Source organism: Silurus meridionalis, chromosome 17 (genome assembly GCF_014805685.1).
Source record: "Silurus meridionalis isolate SWU-2019-XX chromosome 17, ASM1480568v1, whole genome shotgun sequence".
NCBI classification, from domain to species: Eukaryota; Metazoa; Chordata; class Actinopteri; order Siluriformes; family Siluridae; genus Silurus; species Silurus meridionalis.
The window spans coordinates 12,742,615-12,764,089 of NC_060900.1; the positions used below are offsets into that span (position 1 = coordinate 12,742,615).

The 21,475-nt window shown below is 38.0% G+C and overlaps 1 protein-coding gene across 1 annotated transcript; it reads left to right on the forward strand.

Annotated features, from left to right (window-relative positions):
• The first annotated feature begins 10,883 nt into the window (after positions 1–10,883).
• On the forward strand, positions 10,884–21,288 carry rab35b (RAB35, member RAS oncogene family b). Its single transcript, XM_046870566.1, has 6 exons — positions 10,884–11,222; positions 15,840–15,890; positions 16,067–16,190; positions 20,227–20,351; positions 20,453–20,577; positions 20,889–21,288. The coding sequence occupies exons 1-6, from the start codon at positions 11,171–11,173 to the stop codon at positions 21,015–21,017; spliced, it is 606 nt and encodes a 201-aa protein (XP_046726522.1). The 5' UTR covers positions 10,884–11,170; the 3' UTR covers positions 21,018–21,288.
• The last annotated feature ends 187 nt before the right edge of the window (positions 21,289–21,475 follow it).

The window sequence follows — 21,475 nt, forward strand, 5'->3', positions numbered from 1 at the left end:
TAAAATGTTGAAACTTTGAAGGCCTAGTTTCAACGTGCAGTGTTCATCTGTGATCAGGATGACGATGGCAGAGTCATCCAAAAACTGCTGCAGGTGACAGTGTAGCAAGTGTAGCAGTGTAGATGGCGAAGAGGAACGGAGCTAGAACCGTTCCCTGCTGGGCTCCAGTGTTGCAGACAACCATGTCAGACTTGCAGTCACAAGTCCTTACAAGAGGTGGTTGGTTTGTGAGGTCATCGAGTATCCGGGTAGACAGATGATTGTCCACTCCCATGTACACCAGCTTATCCCTCAGAAGTGCAGGTTTATAAGCACTAGAAAAGTAAAAAAAAAACAAAAAAAAAAACACGACTCTCACTGTGCTCCCTCCCTTTTCCAGGGGTGAAAAAGCCCTATAAAGGAGAAAGATCACCAGAGGTTGGAGATGAGTAAGCTTTAGCCTCTCCAACGTCTCATCAGATGCGAGGTCAGTGTTACTGGTCTGTGGTCCCCAAAGTCTTTTGGGCACTTCTTTGGTACAGGTACCACGCAGGTTGTTTTCCACAGCTGTGGCACTTTCTCCAGCTTCAGGCTGAGACCAAACATGTACAACAATATGCCACATAGCTGGTCTGCATAGGTCTTAATCTAGTAGAGCCTGGGGCTGATGGCATCTGGGCCTGCAGCCTTCATCACTTTAATCTTCCTGAGCACCATTCTCACCTGGGCTTCTGTAAGGGGCAGTATGTAGTGTTTGCGGTGGGGGCTGGGGGTAATTGTTTGCGGGGAGAGGGGGGTTGTGCATAAAGAGGTGGGACTGGAGCAGCTTACTGTGGGAGCAGAGAAGGGGGTTGCAGCAGGGACTGCTAATATTTGTTAAAAGAATAGATTCAGATCATTCACCCACTTCTGGTCAACCCGAGAGCTGGGCTCCTTATGAGTAGTGATGGTTTTAAACCCCTTCCACACACCGCTGACGTTGTTCTGCTGTAGCTGATCCTCCATCTTCCTCTTCTAGCATGCTTTTCCCTCTCTGATCTTCTTTCTTAGTTCTTTCTGGACAGTTTTCAGCTCTCCGTGGTTAACTGATTTATTCATCGTTTGGTCCCCTGGTGGTCTAGTGGTTAAGACGCAGCTCCCACCGCTGCGACCCAGGTTCGATTCCCGGTCAGGGAACCATCCCCAGCCACTCTCAGTGCCGGTCCCAAGCCCGGATAAATTGGGGAGGGTTGCGTTAGGAAGGGCATCCAGCGTAAAAACATGTGCCAAATCAAACGTGCGGAGGATCCGCTGTGGCGACCCCTAACGGGAGAAGCCGAAAGAAAGTTTGTTATTGGGAAAACACTGTACAGTCCTGGCAGGTACAGTATTCTCCACATAGAAGTTGATAAAGTCTGTAATACAGTATGTTAATTGGTTATTATCCTCCCCATGTGGATTGCACAATTCCTCCCACATAGTTCTGTCAAAACAATCTTTCAGAGCCTCACTGGTCTCATCAGACCATGTCCTCACTGTGGTTGTCTGCATACAAGGGGGTTGTATACTGGTGGCCTCAGCCATATTCTGTGGTTTGGTCTGCTGGGGCAGCAGCATCTCTACTGCAGACAGGAAGAGCCTGGACAAGCTGATCAGGAAGGCCAGCTCAGTCCTGGGGATTCCCCTGGACACTGTGCAGGAGGTGGGAGAAAGGAGGATGGTAGCAAAACTATCATCATTGCTGCAGAACGCCTCTCACCCCCTGTATGAAACTGTTACCTCGTTGAGCGCTATAGAAGGTCTTTTCTCCCTGCTGCTATTAGAATTTACAATCAAAGCTGCTCCATTAACCATAATACACAATGTTATTACTGTTCAATGGTGTAATAGTTACTGTTATTACTGTTTTACTGTGTAAAATACTACCTGTGTGCAGTATCACTTGCAATACGTGCAATATTACCTGCAATACGTACTTTTTCCTCATTTGTATTTATACATTGTGTTGTGTATATACTTGTATACTATAGTATGTCTTTTGTCTATTCTTTTATATATTTGCATTTATTTTTTATTTTTTCATGCTGCTGTAACAAAGAAATTTCCCCACTGTGGGACAAATAAAGGTTTATCTTATCTTATCTTATACAGGTAGGAGATGAACCAGCTTTTACTTATAATCTTATACTCCAGTGCTCATCTTAGTTCTCACTCTCCAGTGTTCTGTATTGTTGAAATATTTATGATCAAACTCTTGATGTCACCCAAATGAGGATGGGTTCCCCTTTTGAGTCTGGTTCCTCTCAAGGTTTCTTCCTCATAACATCTAAGGGAGTTTTTCCTTGCCACAGGGATAAATGCACACCATTCACCTTGACCTTGAAACATACTGGGTGAATGTGGGCAGAGTGGAGAATGGAGCGGCAGGATTAAAATCTCCAGAGATACTGAGAAGGGCATTTGGACTCTGTTTTAGCAGTCTGTTAACAACAAAATGCAGGACATTGCATGCCGATTCACCATCAGCAGAGGGGGAATATATGCAGCTATCGTGATAACATGCGAGAACTCCCTGGGCAGATAGTGCGGCCTCTATAGTTTCTAAAGCAACCTTGAGAGAGGGTACAAACTAGGAAAAAGGTTAAATAACCAAGCAAAAGCATTGTATCTGCAGCAAGCTGCTTAACATCAAAATGAGCAAAGGGTGACAATAAACAAAAGTCATTTTTAGAGCATTTACTAATGTCCATGTTTTTTTGCCTAATTCTGCCATGCTATATATCCTGCACATCATTTATAAATTGTACTTAAAAATCAATCTAGTAGAACAGCATGTAGGGATGGCTCAATACCATAATTTTAGCTTTGGTGCGATAACAGAATGTAATACCTCTGTATAAATACCAGAGGTGGCAAAAGTACACACATCCATTACTTAAGTAGAAGTACAGATACTCATGTTTTAAGATACTCGGGTAAAAGTTGAAGTACTGATTATACATTTTTACTTAAGTAAAAAGTAGTTATTACTTCTACCTGTTTTAGCTGTTAACTGGACCTCACATCATATTAATATTTGACAGATAGATAGATCGATCGATCGATCTTTATTGTTATTGAATAGTACAGGTACACAGCAACAAAATGCAGTTTGGCATCTACCAGAAGTTCAGAAAGTTGCAATCGTGCAAATAGTGCAGATAAATATGTAGCATATGTACAGCATGTGATATATATGTAAGCATATGTACAGTGATTAAATATAAAGGCTATAACAGTGCAGAGACGTGTGGACATCAATAAGAGCCTTTGCTATGTTTCCACACGGACAGCTAATGAGGTGATACCGGAGAAACTGCACCGCTTCAAGTCAAGAAGCTTTTATATATATATATATATATATATATATATATATATATATATATATATATATATATATATATATATATATATTTTACAGATTTGAATGATGTATTGTTTTTATCTGTACGATCAATAAAGACAGTAATTTAAGTTCCCACAAAACGCCACCCAGAGGGTAAATTGTGTAAAACATGGCGGATTTGGTGTTTGATTTGAGACTTGGCGCAGAAATAAAACAAAGGTTTACTGATTAAAAATATTTTTCGGTGGAGTTTATTTATTTATTTTATATCTAAGTAAAGAAGGGACGTCGTGAATAAGTGTATGTTTTCCTGGAGGTTTTAATTTCGCCTCTTTTATATTTAGTTATTTATTTATGTATTTACATTTTTTTTAAATTGTAAAAACAGAAATAAAATAAATATATATATATATATATATATATATATATATATATATATATATATATATATATATATATATTTTTTTTTTAATACAAAACAAATTAAAAATGTTGTCACCTAATGAATGTATTCAGAGAAAAGATGATGATGATCATGAATGTGTCTGTTCTCAGTCATGTTTACATCACTGACTCCCTCTGTCTCATCCACATTAACCCCAAACTTCTTACTGCCTTCTGCCTGCTGATTCTTATCTTCGTAAAGAGTGAGAGTCAGGACTTTATACAGCAGCGGATTGAAAAAGATGCGCAGTAACAGGAAATCGGTTGTTCGGCTGAAATCGGCGCGCAGTGAAAATAAAAGATATATATTTCACCAAATCAATGGATTAAAACTAAAGTAACGAGCCGGTTTTGAAAATGTAAGAAGTAAAAAGTACAGATATTTGTGTAAAAATGTAATTAGTAAAAGTAAAACGTTGTCTGAAAAATAAATAGTGGAGTAAAGTACTGATACCAGAAAAATCTACTTAAGTACAGTAACGAAGTATTTGTACTCCTTTACTTCCCACCTCTGATAAATACTAAATTGCTACCATAAGTGACAAATAACCAGCCTCAAAAGATCAGTGAATTAAAAACAATTGTATATATATATATATATATATATATATATATATATATATATATATATATAAAATCATACTAAAAATATATTCATATAAATACCTTTGTACCAAACTGTAACAACAAACCTACATGGAACACAGGTTAGATTTTGGTTTTGGGGAAAAAAAAAAAGTGATACAATGAAAATATATTCAAATGTTTTTATATTTTCAGTGCAAACAAAACGTCTCAAAATGTAACAAAAAACTTAGCAGGAACAGAGGTTACATTTTGACTTTAAAGAAAAAAAATGTAACTGGAGTAACAATTAATGCATGTGCAAATCGTTTTAATCGTTCAGTCGCAATTTGGTAAGCACCGCCACCTACAGGTGAATTGAAGGAAATTAAGGTGCGGTTCCGTGGAGCGTATGAAATAACGAATTCAGCAAAATTATTCTTTTTACCCTCACACAGTGGTGAGTATACTTTTCTTCCGAAGTTTGGGATGGCCTCACACATTCTTACAAACTTCTATCATTGCACCATTTACAGCATTTGCAGTGACTGCCTCATAGCCAGGTACAGCAATAGTTCCACTGTCAACTGCAAGGACCAACAGACAGTGTTAATTATCAGCTGAGGTTATGTGCCAGAACCTTTGCACTATGCACTTTGCACAATGCACATGTACACGTATCTTTTTAGCAAAGCCTACACATAACATACGTCACATATCATAAACTTGTGCTCCAATACATCTGATCAAATGTACATTATCAACTTGTGCTGTTAATATCATGAACAGCAGCTACGCTAATTTCTCTCCACTGCTTCTCTTTCTCTCCACATCCCGAGGCATCCTAAGGTTGCTTCAGCCCCAGTCACGTCCAACCTCATGAAGATTATGACCTTTAAAGAAGTAGATGCCGAACTCGCAAAGTTGACTTGACTTGACTTGACTATCCACACATTTCCACACATTTACATTCTACACTATCCACACATTTTGTGCATCTCTTCTGGGTTTGTGTATGCTAAAGGTATTGTATAAAATATATTGTTTGATTATTTAAAAAATGAAATAATTCACTGGTGAGTGAACAGTCCAAGAAGACCACCAAAACAATGGTGAATGACAAACTTCACTTCACTTCACAACAGTTGGCCATGTAATGAACATCCTCCAGGAGATAGTCACAATAATGTCAAAATAAACAATTAAAAAGAGTCTTTATTGGAGTAGATTCAGAGGGATTTTACAAGATCTAATCAACTGGTTAGCAAAACCCAATTAGAGTTTGACAATGAGACAAAGATCATCTTATAGATAATAAGAAGGAAACAATAACAAATGTGTTGTGATGATACTGCGCATGTCTAATCCTAAAGCTTTTCTCATGCCGGCATTTTTAATGCAAGAAGCTGTCACAGTAAAATAACTAACATACTTTTCAAGTTTCACTAAAACAAAACAGTTAAGACATTTACAAAATCTAACATTAAACGTTTACCTGAAACATTTTGTCCTACGATATGAACGATGTTTATCTTGTGTTTGATGAGGGTTGGAGCTCACACACTACTGGGTCGTTGCTATGGTAACCGGGAGGTTATTAGTGCACTTGCATGGCCGGATAAGTGTGTATGTCTGTGCTAATAATAAATCACATTGCTAACTGAACTCCATCAAATTGTAGAGAGTGAAATTTAAGTCGATAAACATACTAGAACTACTATAAGAGAATAGCGCCAGAACTATGATTTGGAATTGGTGAAAAAAACAGTCTGTAAGAGTGTAGAGAGAGAGAGATGAGATGCACTGTTTAATCCGATGTGGCTAATACGATGGTCCTCAAACCTTTTCTGCATTTCCCCACTTTACCTGTCCTCTATCACCCCAAAATTTAAAAAATTAAATACTTCAAGTTTGAAGATTTCTAAATTATTGATATCAAATCATAATCAGAACATAGTTGTGTTAGGTACCCTGACTGATGTTTGAATTTACTTGTATTAACCTTCTGGGACCCTGCGTTCTCATATGGAGACATTACATTTTGATACCTGTGCATAGTACTTTATTCTGCAGTGGAGTCATCAAAAATGTATGTATGTAATTTATTTATGCTTAATAACATTTATAGTTTGATTTGAAATAGGAAGTACAAATGCTGGAGAAGCGGGTGTACCTCACTGGTACAGTTATTAAGAGCTGGATCACTAGAGCACTGCTGAAGCTCCCAAGTGACAAAACTTTGAAACAACAATCACAATCAGAATCAGATTCAAAAATAGCTTTATTACCAAGTATGCTTATACACACAAGGAATTTGACTTGGCATCAGGAGCTTCAAGTGCAGGAGAAATACAGACATAATGTAACAGAATAGTAAACCAGACAATTAAATATTGCAATATATACAGAGTAAGAATATTGTTTAAAAGAATGTTCAGATGTTTTTTACAAGTGTGCAGTTTACAAATGAAACATTGGATTCTATGTACAAATGTGTCAGTTATGATGGAGAGTGTGTAGTTATGAATATTTCAATTGTTCATGTCTGTGTTTGTGTATGGCTGTTCTGGTGGATGGAGCTCTGTAGGGCCGACCAGAAGGCAACAGTTCAAAGAGAGATGTGGGGTCCAAAGTGATTTCTTAGCTCTGTTCTCCACTCTGGATGAGTACAGATCTTGAAGATTGGGCAGTGGGGCACATATAATCCTCTCAGAAGTCCTGACCATCTGCTGTAGCCTTTTGGAAAAGGTAAGCAAGGAAGCGGTACCTTAGCATCTCTTACCAGGGGAGATGGGAGGGTATGTGTACTAAAGTGGTATGACAACAAACCAATTTTGATGCTTTGATGCAAGTGTGTACACGATGTTGAATATGTAAAGGAGAACAAGCCACCCTTTTCACCTCAAGGCAAAAAGCATCAGGTAATTCCAATTCCCCATGTCTCAGTCCATACAACCTGTGATAAACATATTTCAGAGATGGTCAACCTGAACAGCCCAATGCATTTCAGAAAAGGCTGCTCTGGAAAATCTCTTGTGCAGTGTGTTACTATGTGTTCCCAGGTTTGCATACTGGACGCAACTGTTTTGCAGCGTATCATACTGGAGATATGATGTGACAAACAGATCTTACAGATGTTCTTACTGGCAAAAGGAGCATACTTAATTGAGAGTGTAATCACAGGGCTTTTAGTAGTGTTGCATCGTTTGCAGTGTTTTTGCACACCAATGTTCAGGCTTCAAAATAAACAGGTTCCTACTTTGTAAAACACTGGTAACTTTATTGTGTTATGCAGTAAAATAAACCCAATGCCCCCACATGAAGACATAATGTTTTATTATTATTTTTTTTAAACAATTTCCTTCCTATTTCCTAACTAAGACAATTCTTAGGTTTCATACTTATGGGGTCTTACTAATCGCAAATTAAAATAAAAGATGCATGCATAATTGTTTGTGGTTGGTTTGAGTGTATGAAATTTATTTTTAATACAGAAAATCATAAATGAAGATTAATGAATTTTTAATTTTTATTTTTAATCCTGCCGTTTATTGCACCCAACCTGTCCAGTATTTATTCCTCACTATACTGGTGTGCCTCACACTTTTACCCACTGTGAATAATGTATGAGTTTCACCTTCTGATATAATATAATATAATATAATATAATATAATATAATATAATATAATATAATATAATATAATATAATATAATATAATATAATATCTTCTTCTTCTTTCGGCTTCTCCCTTCATTAGGGGGTCGCCACAGCGAATCATTCGTCTCCATACCCCCTATCCTCTACATCTCCCTCTTTCAAGCCAACTAACTGCATATCTTCGCTCACCACATCCATAAACCTCCTCCTTGGTCTTCCTCTTTTACTTCTTCCTGGCGGCTCCATCTTCAGCATTCTCCTCCCGAGATACCCCATGTCCCTAATCTGCACATGTCCAAACCATCTCAATCTCGCCTCCCTCACCTTGTCTCCAAAATGTCCTAAATGTGCAGTCTCTCTAATAAACTCGTTTCTAGTCCTCTCCATCCTCGTCACTCCCAATGAAAATCTTAACATCTTCAGCTTCACCTCCAGCTCCAACTCCTTTCTTTTAGTCAGTGCCACTGTCTCTAAACCATACAACATCGCAGGTCCCACCACAGTCCTATAAACTTTCCCTTTCATGCTTGCAGATATCCTTCTATCACAAATCACTCTTGTGACTCTTCTCCACCCACTCCACCCTGCCTGCACTCTTTTCTTAACTTCTCTCTCACACTCTCCATTACTTTGCATTGTTGACCCCAGGTACCTAAACTCATCCACCTTCTCCACCTTTTCTCCCTGCAACTGCACCATTTCACTGCCCTCCCTCTCATTCACACACACATATGTACTCTATTTACACACATGTACCTTCACCTCTGCAGACTCTTCTCCCCCTGCTCCCTATTTTCACCACAAATAACAATATCAACCGCAAACATCATAGTCAATGGAGACTCCTGTCTGACCTTATCTGTCAACCTTTCCATCACCACTGTAAACAGGAAAGGGTTTAGAGGGATCCTTGATGCAGTCCAATCTCCACCTTGAAGCAGCCTGTCGTTTCTACTGCACACTTTACTGCTGTCACACTGTCCTTATACCTGTCCTGCACCACCCTCACATACATCTCTGCCAAACCAGACTTCCTCCTCATACAATACCGCTACTCCGCTTTCGGCATCCTGACGTACACTTTCTCTAAATCCACAAACACACATTTCAGCTCCTTCTGACCTTCTCTATACTTCTTTTATCAACATTCTCAAAGAAAATTTTGCATCTGTGGTGCTCTTCCTCAGCATGAAACTATACAATTGCTCACAGATGGCCACCTCTTCCCTCAGCATGGCTTTCACTACTCTTTCCCATAACTTCATGGTGTGACTGGTGACATATTGTCAACTTTATTCCCCTGTAGTTACTGAAGGCCTGCACATCTCCCTTGTTCTTATTAATTGGTACCAGCACACTTCTTCTCCATTCCTCAGGCATCCTCTCACCTTCCAGAATCTTGTTAAAAACTTTACTGCCATCTCTCCTAAACATCTCCATGCTTCTACCAGTATGTCATCTGGGCCAATCCTCTTAATCGCTGTTCTCACTTCACACCATTCCTATGCTTTTCTGAACTTCTTCATTCCACCACCATGTCTCTTTGTCTTCCTTTCTATTTCCAGATGTCACACCAAGTACCTTTCTAGCTGTCTCCCTTATCACTTCTGCAGTAGTTGCCCAATCATCCAGCACCTCTTCACCACCACCGAGCCCCTGTCTTACCTCCTCCCTGAACTTTACACTACAGTCTTTCTCCTTCAGTTTCCACCATCTTATTCTTCTTTCAGTTCTTGCTCCCCTCATTTTTTTCTTCTTTACCTCCAAAACCATCCTACAGACCACCATCCGATGCTGTCTAGCTACCCTGCCAACACCTTACAGTCCCCAATCTCTTTCAGGTTGCATCTCCTGCATAAAATATATTCCACCTGTGTGCACCTTCCTCCACTTTTATACGTCACCTTATGATCCTCCTTCTTCTTAAATTAAGTATTTACCACTGTCATTTCCATCCTTTTAGCAAAATCATCAACATGGCCATTGAAATCTGCCCCAATCACCAATATTTCTTTCTTAGGTACACTTTTCACCACTTCATCTAACTCACTCCAGAATTTTTTCTTCTCCTCCATCTCACAACCCATTTGTGGAGCATAGACACTGATGACATTTATCATCAACCCTTCAACTTCCAGCTTCACGTTCATCACCCTATCAGAAACTCTCTTCACCTCCACTACACTCTCACTAAACTACTCCTTCAGGATCACCCCTACACCATTTCTCTTTTCATCCACACCATGAAAGAACAGTTTAAACCCATTATTATTATTATTATTATTATTATTATTATTATTTAATATATTTTTATGACCATACAATTCTTCTTTTTTTACTAAAATGAAATAATTTCACATATTAAAGATTGGTATTTTTTGTGATATTAATATACTTATCTATATATATTTGCCCTTTTTATATGCAACCATAACAACAAGATCAGAATATAAACTAAGGACCTTTTTAGTTTTTTTTTTTTTTGTGTGTGTTTGTAATCAGCAAAAATTATCCTTCATTAAAATAAGCAAATTAATGACCAATACCAAAGTCGATTTATTATAATCTTATAGAAGAAAAAATTGTTTAGTAGTTTTTGTATTATAATACATGCTAATAAAATGTAAAGTGATAGATTTAATTGTGTGTGTATACTGTGTACTGATTGTGTGTGGTTGAAGTTGCTCCTCGCGCTGATTCTAGTCCTTCATAAACTTCTTCACACCAAAAATCGCGCGTCGCTGCACATCGCGAGAGTGTCCATGTTTTTGCGAGTTTGTGCGAGATTACGTGCAACGCGCAAACTATTGCGCATGCGCGTTGAGCTTTGCGCGTCGACTTTTCACAACGTCAATTATTTAAAGCACACGGGCACAAATTGGGAAGCAATCGACAGGACGAGGGGTGGCGCTCGCGCTTGCGCTTATGCACTTAGCTTAGCATTCGTTTCGAAAAGTAAGACGATTGAGTTTCCGACTTCCGTGTCGAGAGAAACACCGAGAAACAAAAAAAGCCCTGGTATTTAATTTTTTGAGTGGTCGGTTTTATTTCACCGACGGGTCGTCTGTCGATATAATTTAGCGTGAATTCGGTTCATGAGCCAGGACAGGAGGCGTAAAGCGATAGCGCAGGCGCGGCGGGTTTAGCCGACACTACCGGCATGGCAAGGGACTACGATTACCTCTTCAAACTGCTCATTATCGGCGACAGCGGTAAGCAACTTCGGGGATGTGCCACGGGAAGTAGGCCTGACTGCGGGATCTCGTTAACCTGAGCATTTTAATGGTTGATGGTTATTTAACGCAACGCGGGGATCACAATTGAACCGGGGAATCCGATTAATAGTAATACTCTTTAATTAATGTTTGCTTTAATATTTTCTTCATGCAAGCAGTGAGTTTTCCCCCCACAGGACTGGGCAAATCGGCTAAACAGGCCGGATGTGTTAGTTAAAGCTTTCTCTCAGAAGTATACTTTCATACAGTCGCCTACCTATATGATTTGATTTCTAATAGCAAATTAACAAAACCATCGGCGTGTTTCTTTTGGAAGTCCGAATAATAGAATCACAGGCAGAGCATTGAAGCAATACATAAGAAAAACGTAGTTTCGCGTCTTAAATGGAACTAAAAATAAAAACTTTGTTTAATAGTTACATGATTTTCAAATCTACAACAGAGAACATTTAGAAAGACATTCAGTCTTTCCTAAAATTGCACGTTTTATTAGTTCTACTTAGTTTTTTTATGGTGTTGGTAAAAAAACCACCACCACAATACCTGCCTAATATGGTGTGGATTTCCCTTGTGCTGACAAAACATCTCTGATCTGTCGAGCATGGGGCTTCTCAAGGTGTTTCCTAGCAGAACACCACTGATCAGAATATCACTTGCCTTTCAAAAGTGCATCCTTAAACTGTGCACTGGTACCTAGCCGTTCACATGTTATCGAAAACAACATGATCTATCCGATCAGTCCACCTGCCATTACTTCATGGTCCAGTTTTGAAGCTTACATGCCCAGTACCCAGCATGGGCACTCTGACCTTCCTGCATCTACACAATCTCATACAGAGCAAACATGTAGTATGTGTTTTGACATTTTTTTAAATCATAGCCAGTATGCACCTTTTTTTTTTATTTTATAAACAGTTTGTGCTGCATTGGCTGTTTTCTTCCTTTGTTGGACCACATTGGTAGGTACTAACCACAGCACAACAGGCACACTCCACAACACCTGCTGTTATGGAGATACTGTAACTCAACCGTCTAGCAATCACATTTTGTCCTTTATCAGAATCCTCTAGATCTGGGCAATTGCTCATTGTTACCATTTTAACATATCAACATTGAGCGCTGACTATTCGCGTACTGCCTAATATAACCCACTCCCTGACAGGCGCTATAGACGATGATTGAATCAAGTGTTAACATTATGGCTGATTTAATGTAACATGCTGTGGGCATGCTCATCAATGTTATGCTTTTTGTTGAGGATTTAGTTTTTGCTTATTGTCATACATTTTATCCATAAACTTTCCTACCTTCCTGCCATTAAATTGAGGTCACATGAAGGTTTAGTGTTTTAAGACTGGTCAGTTTTGAAAAGTAATTCAAGGCATATGGCAGTTTTAATATAAAGCAGTGCATACTCTTGAAGTTTACTTGGTTCTGAATTTACTTATTTTTTATTATAATTGTATTCGTATGATATATTTTTTTTTTATCATTGCTGGTTATAGTGTAACCAACTTAAAAGAAAGTTTTATCTATAAAGCAATACATGCAAACTAACCTCTCTGAGAATGTGGAGCAAGAGTTATGTCTAATGTTTTCTTTTCTGTGGCTGTTAACCCTAGCAACTGAGCTGTGGTTTTTTTTGTGGTTACTAGTTGTGCAGATTTCCTTGGGTATGCGATGACTTTGAAGTCTGAAGAAAGCTCAATTGTGACAGATGTATTATCAGTGCACAAAAATGCTTTATATTGTTGCACATTCAATTTGTGTGCATTTATCAGGCTTATACATTGGGCCACATTAGGGCTGTGTCAGTCTGTTGTTCATATATTGCTGGCACTGGTCCAGATCCATCCAGAGACTGGGTCCATAGTAGTGAGCAGTTCCTCTCTGCACACGCTTCTGTGCTCATACACAGACCTCAGTGTTCCCAATCAGATGCATGCTATTATTTAAGTCTTAGATGAGATCCAGTTTGATGGAAGTTGCCTGATTTTATGGTTCTTCGTTATATAAGAGATGGAGGCCTGGTCTCAGAAGAAACTTTGTGTAAATAGTAATTGGTGGTTTTTCAATGCTATTATATCATTAATTTTCAAATAAATATGCTGCTTTATTGACTTACTACAGAAGCTTTGAAAAACTTCAGTCTACATGCATAGAGTTCAGGCCTTTTATTTATTGGCCAGCAGGTCTCCAGTAATTGTCTTAAATTTTATGACTGTTTTCGAGCTAATGAACAGTGTCCATCATAGCAATACATGGGCTAGTAATAGAGGTCAACCAATCAATTGGCATTTTTCATTAATCTGCATCATCCGATTGTGCTGCAAATTAGGCTGATTATTAGGCAGGTGCATCTGACCCGCTAAACCGCACCAATTAGTGTAGTTTTCTTAATCATGTATGATAGGTTGCAAAGAAAGGGCAACAATGACAACACGCGGTTCAGTTTTGTTTCTCGTGTGCTAATCCGCTAAGCTAAATAGCTAATTGGCGTTCTCGCTGCCGAGCTAAGCCGCGGAAGAAAAAAACTAACGCCGACTGACGCTCAAAAACTGCTTGACATTCCCAGATGATCGACCGTCAGCTTGGTCTGTTCTTAAAGTTCTTATCATTCATTCTTAATCTAGCCTCATTTATTTAATTGGAACAATATGATGATGCTTTTGGAGACTGAGAGCAAGTTTTTGAAACTGTATTGTTGGTGAGTCTTCAGTCAGCTGTAGTTTAGGCTGCAGGTAGGCACGAGGACCAAAACAACAAGTGCACTGAAACTAACAAGTGCACTGATTGGGAAGGTTTGCGTTGTTCAATAAATGTTTAATTTAGCAATTTTCTGTATCATGTCCCATATTGGGGGTTATTAATAATCAGTATTTGGTGTGACCACCTTTTGGATTAAAAATCTTACTTTTGTACACTTTCACAAAGTCATAAATTGTGTTGGATCAGAGGCAGGTGTATGATTTTAAGCATTTATACAAAGCAGGTAAAAATCAATTTCATATGTAGAAACAAAAAAACAGCTGTGTAGCATAAACCTGGTTGAGGGACACCCAAACTCTGCTACTAAGGTTAGGTTCATGTCACAAGTCATTAACTTAACAATTAACTAAACACTTTCCCTATGGGATCAAAAGACTATTTAGATTCATACACCATTGCAAGACTGTGCACATCAACAAGATATAAGGTAGTTTTACTGCATCAGCAAGGTCTCTCCCAGGCAACACCGTTTCAAACTGGGGTTTCAAGATGTGCTCTTCAAGCTGTTTTTTTTTTTTTTTTTTTTTAGAAGCAAGCACAAAGAAATAGGCAGAGGTCAAGGATGGTAGTTGCAGTGGTTGGCCAAGGAAACTCATGTGGATGAAAGACATACTATGCTTTCTTCCTTTTAACAGGGGAAGATATCCAGCAGTGCCATCAGCAAAAAACTTGTGGGACCCAGGTTACACTGGGGGCAGAAAAATGGCAGCAGGTGCTCTGGACTGATCAAAATCTGAACTATTTGACAGTAGCATGGGGCAAGTTGTTTGGTGAAGAGCTTGAGAGAGACACAGTAATAAGTGTTTGCAGGCAGTGAAGCATGATGGAGGCTTCCTGCAAGTTTGGGGCTGCATTTCTTCAAATGGAGTCGGAGATTTAGTCAGGATTAATGGTGTCCTCAATCCTTAGAAATAGAGGCAGACACTTATCCATCAGGCAGTACCATCATGGAGGTTTGGGGCCAATCATGTTTGATTGGCCCCAAATTTCTTCTGCAGCAGGACAATGACCCCAAACATACAACCAATGCCAGCGTAGAGGAGAACAATGAGTACTGATCTCATCATTGAGTCTGTCTGGGATTACATGAAAAGACAGACAGATTTGATGCAGCCTACATCGACAGATTAGTTTTAGATTAGATTGGTTAGTTTTTCAAAAGGTTCGAACAGCTGAGTTCCTAAACTGTGTTCGTAAACATTTGCTGAGTTATCTTGGCTGTTCTAGTATCTACCCTGTTGGAGTAAAAAGGAAGGTCTATTCTTTATTTTTATTTTATTATAATTTTTTTTTTTCCCCCGTTTGCCATGATTACTTGCATACCGTGTCCCTGAATTTGACCTAGAGATTACTAATTAAACCATCTTAAGACTGGAAATCCTGCTGAATTTGATTTTAATGTTTTCACAATTTCTTTTCCATAAAGCAGGTATCTTCTGTGAAAATAGACTAGCTTAGTCTCTTATAGTTTAAGATTTTTCTTCACTGACCAAACACCTGCAAAGGTTCACTGTAATCTTGCCCAAACCTTTTGTTTCATGTTTCCTGATTTGCTAAAATTTATAAAAATAAATTAATAAAAAGAGCAAAGTAACCTATTGATTTTTTTGACAGTGATTTTAACACTAGTTCTTAAGGACTGGTTTCTTACCTAGTAGTAATTTATTAGGTTTACAGAGATAAACCCGTATAATTAAAATAACCATACACTTAAGAACTAAAACTAATTAGGAAACTTGCTTGATTTTTCAGAATGCCAGTATAGACAAAGTCTTGTTTGTTTGTTTTACATAGTTAGTTAACTAATCATCTTTTTTGCTACAGGTGTGGGGAAGAGCAGTCTTCTACTGCGCTTTGCAGACAACACATTTTCAGGTACCAGTATACTTTATGTATGAGGTGGATTATATTTTTATTTCAGATTAAACAGTAAAATGCCCAACAGACAAGTTTTTTTGGTCTGATTTGAACATGATCATTGACTACAAAAATAATTTTTTTAAGTAAACTGTACCCAAGTGGAAAATATAATTGACTGTCGTGTTGCGCAGGTAGTTATATTACCACTATAGGGGTTGACTTCAAGATCCGTACAGTAGAGCTCAATGGCGAGAAGGTGAAATTGCAGATCTGGGACACAGCAGGCCAGGAGCGCTTCCGAACCATCACTTCCACGTAAGTAATGCCATTCAGCACAGTGCTGTTTAATGTGATCATATTCATTTCTCACTTTACTGTATCCAAAATATACATCACATAGAAAAGGTGTCTGCTTTACTTAATTATGGGATGGTATGAAAAAATTGCCATTTTGTATTGTAGTAACTTAAACACACATTTTCATTAACCCTTTCTTGCAGTACTCTGTCTTTCCTCTCTGAGAGTGAACTAGTAATTGACTTATTTGTGAAATTTATATTATGCGATTAGAAAAAAATAATAAAATATTTCATTGCCACGAGGCCTATTACAGGTTGGTCAGGACACTGTTGACTTTGTGATGTATTGTCTTCACTGTTTAGCATAGTGATGGGAAAAGTGAAGGCTTTGTGGCCCCTGCTGGGCAAACAATTTATAACTCTTTAAAATTGCATTAGTACAGAGCTAAAACAGACAATAAATTTAAATGGTGAAAAGTCTGGGCTACAGGTGGGCCAGTTCAGCATCTGGGCTGCTCTACTATGAAGCTATACTGTTGTAATAGATGCAGTATGCGGTTTCCTCGTCAGTATGGAAGCAGATGTTGCTTCAAAACCTGTATTTACAAGTTGTATGGTCTCTCTCCTCTCCTCTCCTCTCGGATGACATGGTACTCATGATTTCCCAAAAGAATTAAAAATTTCAATAGTCTCATCACAGAACAGTTTCCTATCAATTTTTAAATCAGCTATGGCCCAGAGTTGTTGTTTGTGTTTCAGGATTATGTTCACATATGGCTTCTTCTTTGCATGATAGAGCTTTAACCTGCATTTCTGGATGGTATGGCAAAACTGTTTTTACAGATAATTTCCAGAGTGGTTTCTGAGCAGTGCAGTGATTTCCATTACAGCCTGTAATGTTGTACTCGTGCATCACAGTGGTACTTCCATACCATACAAGCTCCGCTTTACAATTTTCTTTGCATTTCAGTTTCGTTTAATATAAAAATCTATTATGACTTGGATGATTTGGACAGTTTTTTCTGCTTCCGGTTGACCATGTACTGTCCGCCATTTCCGCAAGCACCAGCATGCTAACCTGTAACTTGAGCAGCCCAACTAATTTGATAACAGCATTCGTTTTAAACGAATTTCATTAACCATTATTATCGATTTTATTTGATATGATTATTAATTGCAGCCTTACATCCAGTAATGGGTTTTGCGCTTATCCCTTGCACAATCTGATTTCTCCAGATTCTTTGAAACGTTTGATATACAGTGTATTGTAAATTAGATATTCACTCTTTGCAATTTTATGTTGAACATTTATTCTGAAATTATTTCACAATTTGTAGACCCATTTCGCAGACTGGTGAATCTCTGCTCATCTTTACTTCTGAGAGACTCTGCATCTCAGAGATGCTCTTTTTATACCCAATCATGTTACTGACCTGTTAACCTAATTAGTTGCAAAATGTTCCTCCAGCTGTTTCTTTTAAGTAACACTTATTTTCTAGACTTTTTTTCTTGCCTCATCCCAAATTCTTTGAAATGTTAAAGCCATTAATTTAAAAATTACCCAATTTTTTTCTTTAAAATAGTGTGAACAAAATATTAATGTATTAAATGTTGATGATTGCTTTGTTTTTATTTACTTTTTAGACAGCATCCCAACATCTTTGGAAATGGGCTTGTATCTTGTCTATGTTGAATCAAGCATGGTATGAATTTTATTAGGCCAGGGTTTTTTTTTTATTTAAACAAAATCTCACTTGCCAAGATTGGTGAAGCAGTTAGTTGGTTTAGATAACATGCTAGAGGATGAGAATGCATAATCTCCTTCATCCCTACTCTTACACATCCACATATAATCAGGTACAGGCCAGTGGACTTGCATTGCCAGATGTTTGTTGTGCAAGCAATCATAATTGCTATTCAAAGCCTCTTGCTCCATTATTCACATGGATCTTTACACAGCAAACTGACTGCTACAGCTTCCCTTTCCTAAGAGATGTCACCTATTTGAATCATTAGAAGAGCCACTGCTCTTGTTCTTGCAACACATTCTGAACAGGCCAGGATATGCCTACCGTACATCTTTTTTGCCCATACTAATGCTACAGCAGCAGTACACTTCCCTCAAGCCATCAAAGTTAGTATTGAACCCACAGTCAGCAGTGTCATCAACAGCACAAACCTGTATACAGAGTATAAGCAGATGTGAGGCAATATTCTGGAACCTGTTCATTTTGATCACCTTCTTTGGAGTTGAGCATGATCAGCTAACAAGCACCATAGGCTTTAATGGCTCTTTCCTGTGAAGCTCTTCAAGAAGCAGCTGTTGGTGATATGCATGGGTATATTAGCAGACTCATCAGAATATGGCCATTGATTAAGGAATATTAGCCAAAAGGTAAAAAATTTTGGGTTTTCTGAGTGATGAAACCATATTTAAAAATGTCTGTCTAAACCAGTCGAGGATGCAGCTGTCCGGGTCTTAGCTGGTGAGTAGAGCTCATTCTATCCAGTGATGATTGTAGACCCCTCAGCCTTTGCCAATAGAGATAACAAGAACAAACGTACACTTATAAAGAACAATCTTTTTTTATTCTTTTTTTTTTATCGCTATCTGTGTAAAGCTGATTTGAGACCATGTCCTTTGTTAAAAGCGCTATACAAATAAAAAGGAATTGAATTAATTAATTTTAGCTGGGAGAAGACAGTGTGCATACTCTGCCTTCAAAGAAAGAAGCACAGCAAGTCAATTTGCAAGTGCATATCTTGTGTGTCCCAGTTTACTTTGGTAGACCCTTTTTGTTTCACTAAGTGTAAGCAACTATAACATATGAGCCTGGCTCTCCTTGACATTACTATCATTTATAGTAACTAGTTTTTGCCTAATTAAATCCCTTAATGTATGACCTCATGTTAAAAGTACTTTAATGTCTCCAGTATTTATCTGATTGTAATGTACTCTCAAATCTGAAATCCTGAAAGCTGTGAGTTAAGTATTGGTTTGTGTTCACTTTTACAAGCTAAAATAAAGTAACCACAACTAACTAGCATGAATAAAGAGAGATAGTCAATAAATAGTTCAGCATTATTTATTCTAAAATAATTAACATTTCTTTCAAACCTTAGCCTTTTATTTACGCTGATTGTGTGGTGTTTGTCTACAGTGCCTGTCAAACGTTTGGAAAAGCCTAGTTTCTTTTTTGTTTTATTGTTTTTTTCTGAGACACAGGCAAGATTATTTTGATTATCTGGAGCAAATTAGGTAATTGATAATGGTATTGATTTTCATCAAACTGTCACTTTAAGCAAGAGCAGTAGGTTTCTGATAAAACATCTAACTGTCACGTTCCACTTTTTTTTTCAAATTTTGTCTTATGTTTGGAGAATATGCTACTCCTTACATACGTTTAAGTTAAATGCTGAAAGGAATTCTGAAACAATCTGGCAACCCTTCCATATTTCAACAACATCCAGTTTACTCTGGATTACTACTGATTGTATTCAACATCACCATACAAGAAGACAATGACTCGAAGCACTTTTCTAGACTGTACATATTATTAAGAGAATAAACAGGTGGCTGAATTTTATCTGTAATAGAATGCCGTGCCGTCACTAGACCCAAATCCTTTTAAATTGCTGTGGGTTAACTGGATCGCAAAATTATTTTATTTGAAAATCTACAGAAATTAACTGTCTGGATGCCAGGTGTGTGTCAAAGCTGTTAGTGTGTGTGTGTGCATGATATCCTGTACTGAACCCTTTTGATTGTTCTTATTAGTGCCTTAATGTGTGTAAATTCTTTCCAGGAACTGAATAAAATCACTACATAAGCTTCTAATGGTGACAAAAGGCCTTTTCCAATAGTTCTATAAACAAGTATTCTTCAGTAAATTGTTTTTCGTTGTTTAGAAATTGACTAGTGTTGATCGAAGCTGGTTGGTACATTTACATGTCTGTGGGGTGCCTAATGCTGGGTCAAAGTACAATATGAACAATTCTTAATCCCCATGACGCTGTTCTTTCTCTCTGTCTCTTACGCTCACTCATCACAGGTACTACAGAGGAACCCATGGTGTCATAGTGGTGTATGATGTCACCAGTGCTGAATCTTTTGTCAATGTTAAACGGTGGCTACATGAAATTAATCAGAATTGTGACGACGTTTGTCGAATACTGGGTAAGCTGCTGTTCCTCTTTAGCATACATTACACAATTACAAAATATAATATAATACAAAAGCTTGCATTCTGATGTTCCTTTGTTGCTCCTTGCTTTAAGTGGGTAATAAAAATGATGACCCGAACTCTAAAGTTGTGGAGACAAATGATGCCCAAAAGTTCGCAGAGCAGATGAGCATCCACCTGTTTGAGACGAGTGCAAAAGAGAACATTAATGTTGAGGAGGTGAGTGCTTTGGCTTTAGGGTTTGTGATGCATTTTGAAACTCACTAAAAAAAAGTTGTTAGTATTTTTTATTTTTTATTGTTAAGCTTTTGCAGTTATCATGGAAATTGCATAATTGTGTGTAGATAATCGAATGCACAGACAGAATATATTTGCTAAGTGTTATGCCAGTAACAAACCACAAGACCACATAACCATTTTATAACAAAGATGGATTGTAAGCGATTTTGTTAATGAGTGTAACTGAGTTTTGAGGACCGAGCAGCAGAGTGAACTCTAGTAACGTGTGCACATGCTCTTTCTGTCTCTAGATGTTCAACTGTATCACGGAGCTGGTGTTGCGGGCAAAGAAGGAATCTGTGGCTAAGCAGCAACAGCAGCAACAGAATGATGTTGTTAAGCTCAGCAAGAACAGCAAACGAAAGAAAAAGTGTTGCTAGTGGATGCTAGTGGCGCTTGACCACGACTCTCATTGCAGAAACCCTATAGAGAAATGGACTATGATCACATTCATTAAACAAAGCTTAATAAATATAATAATGAAATGAAAAAAAAAACAAGCATGTCCCTTTTGGACATATACAAATTATGAAGACTTTTTAAAGAAAATGTACAGATTTTATTAGAATTAAGAAATTTTTAAGTGGGAATTCAATAGCTGTGGTATTTAATAAAAGTTCCTCCTTCATTCTTGAAGGACCTGCAAGCTGACATGCTCACAGCAATGTGTAGACTTTTATATGCATTGAGTTCATGTTAAAGCCATGTCTGTTTCATGCACCCCCCTATCTCAGGAGTGGTTTTGTTCTTTTTTTTCTTTTTGTTTTGTTTTTTTGTTGGGGAGGGGGGTGGTTGTTGTTTAGAATAGATTTATTTACCAGAAAGAAAGCAGCTTTTC

Coding starts and splice junctions, on each gene's coding strand:
- rab35b (XM_046870566.1), top strand. CDS start 11,171: ATGGCAAGGGACTACGATTACCTCTTCAAACTGCTCATTATCGGCGAC. Junction 15,891..16,066: donor TGCAGACAACACATTTTCAG/GTACCAGTATAC, acceptor CGTGTTGCGCAG/GTAGTTATATTACCACTATA. Junction 20,578..20,888: donor AGAACATTAATGTTGAGGAG/GTGAGTGCTTTG, acceptor TTCTGTCTCTAG/ATGTTCAACTGTATCACGGA.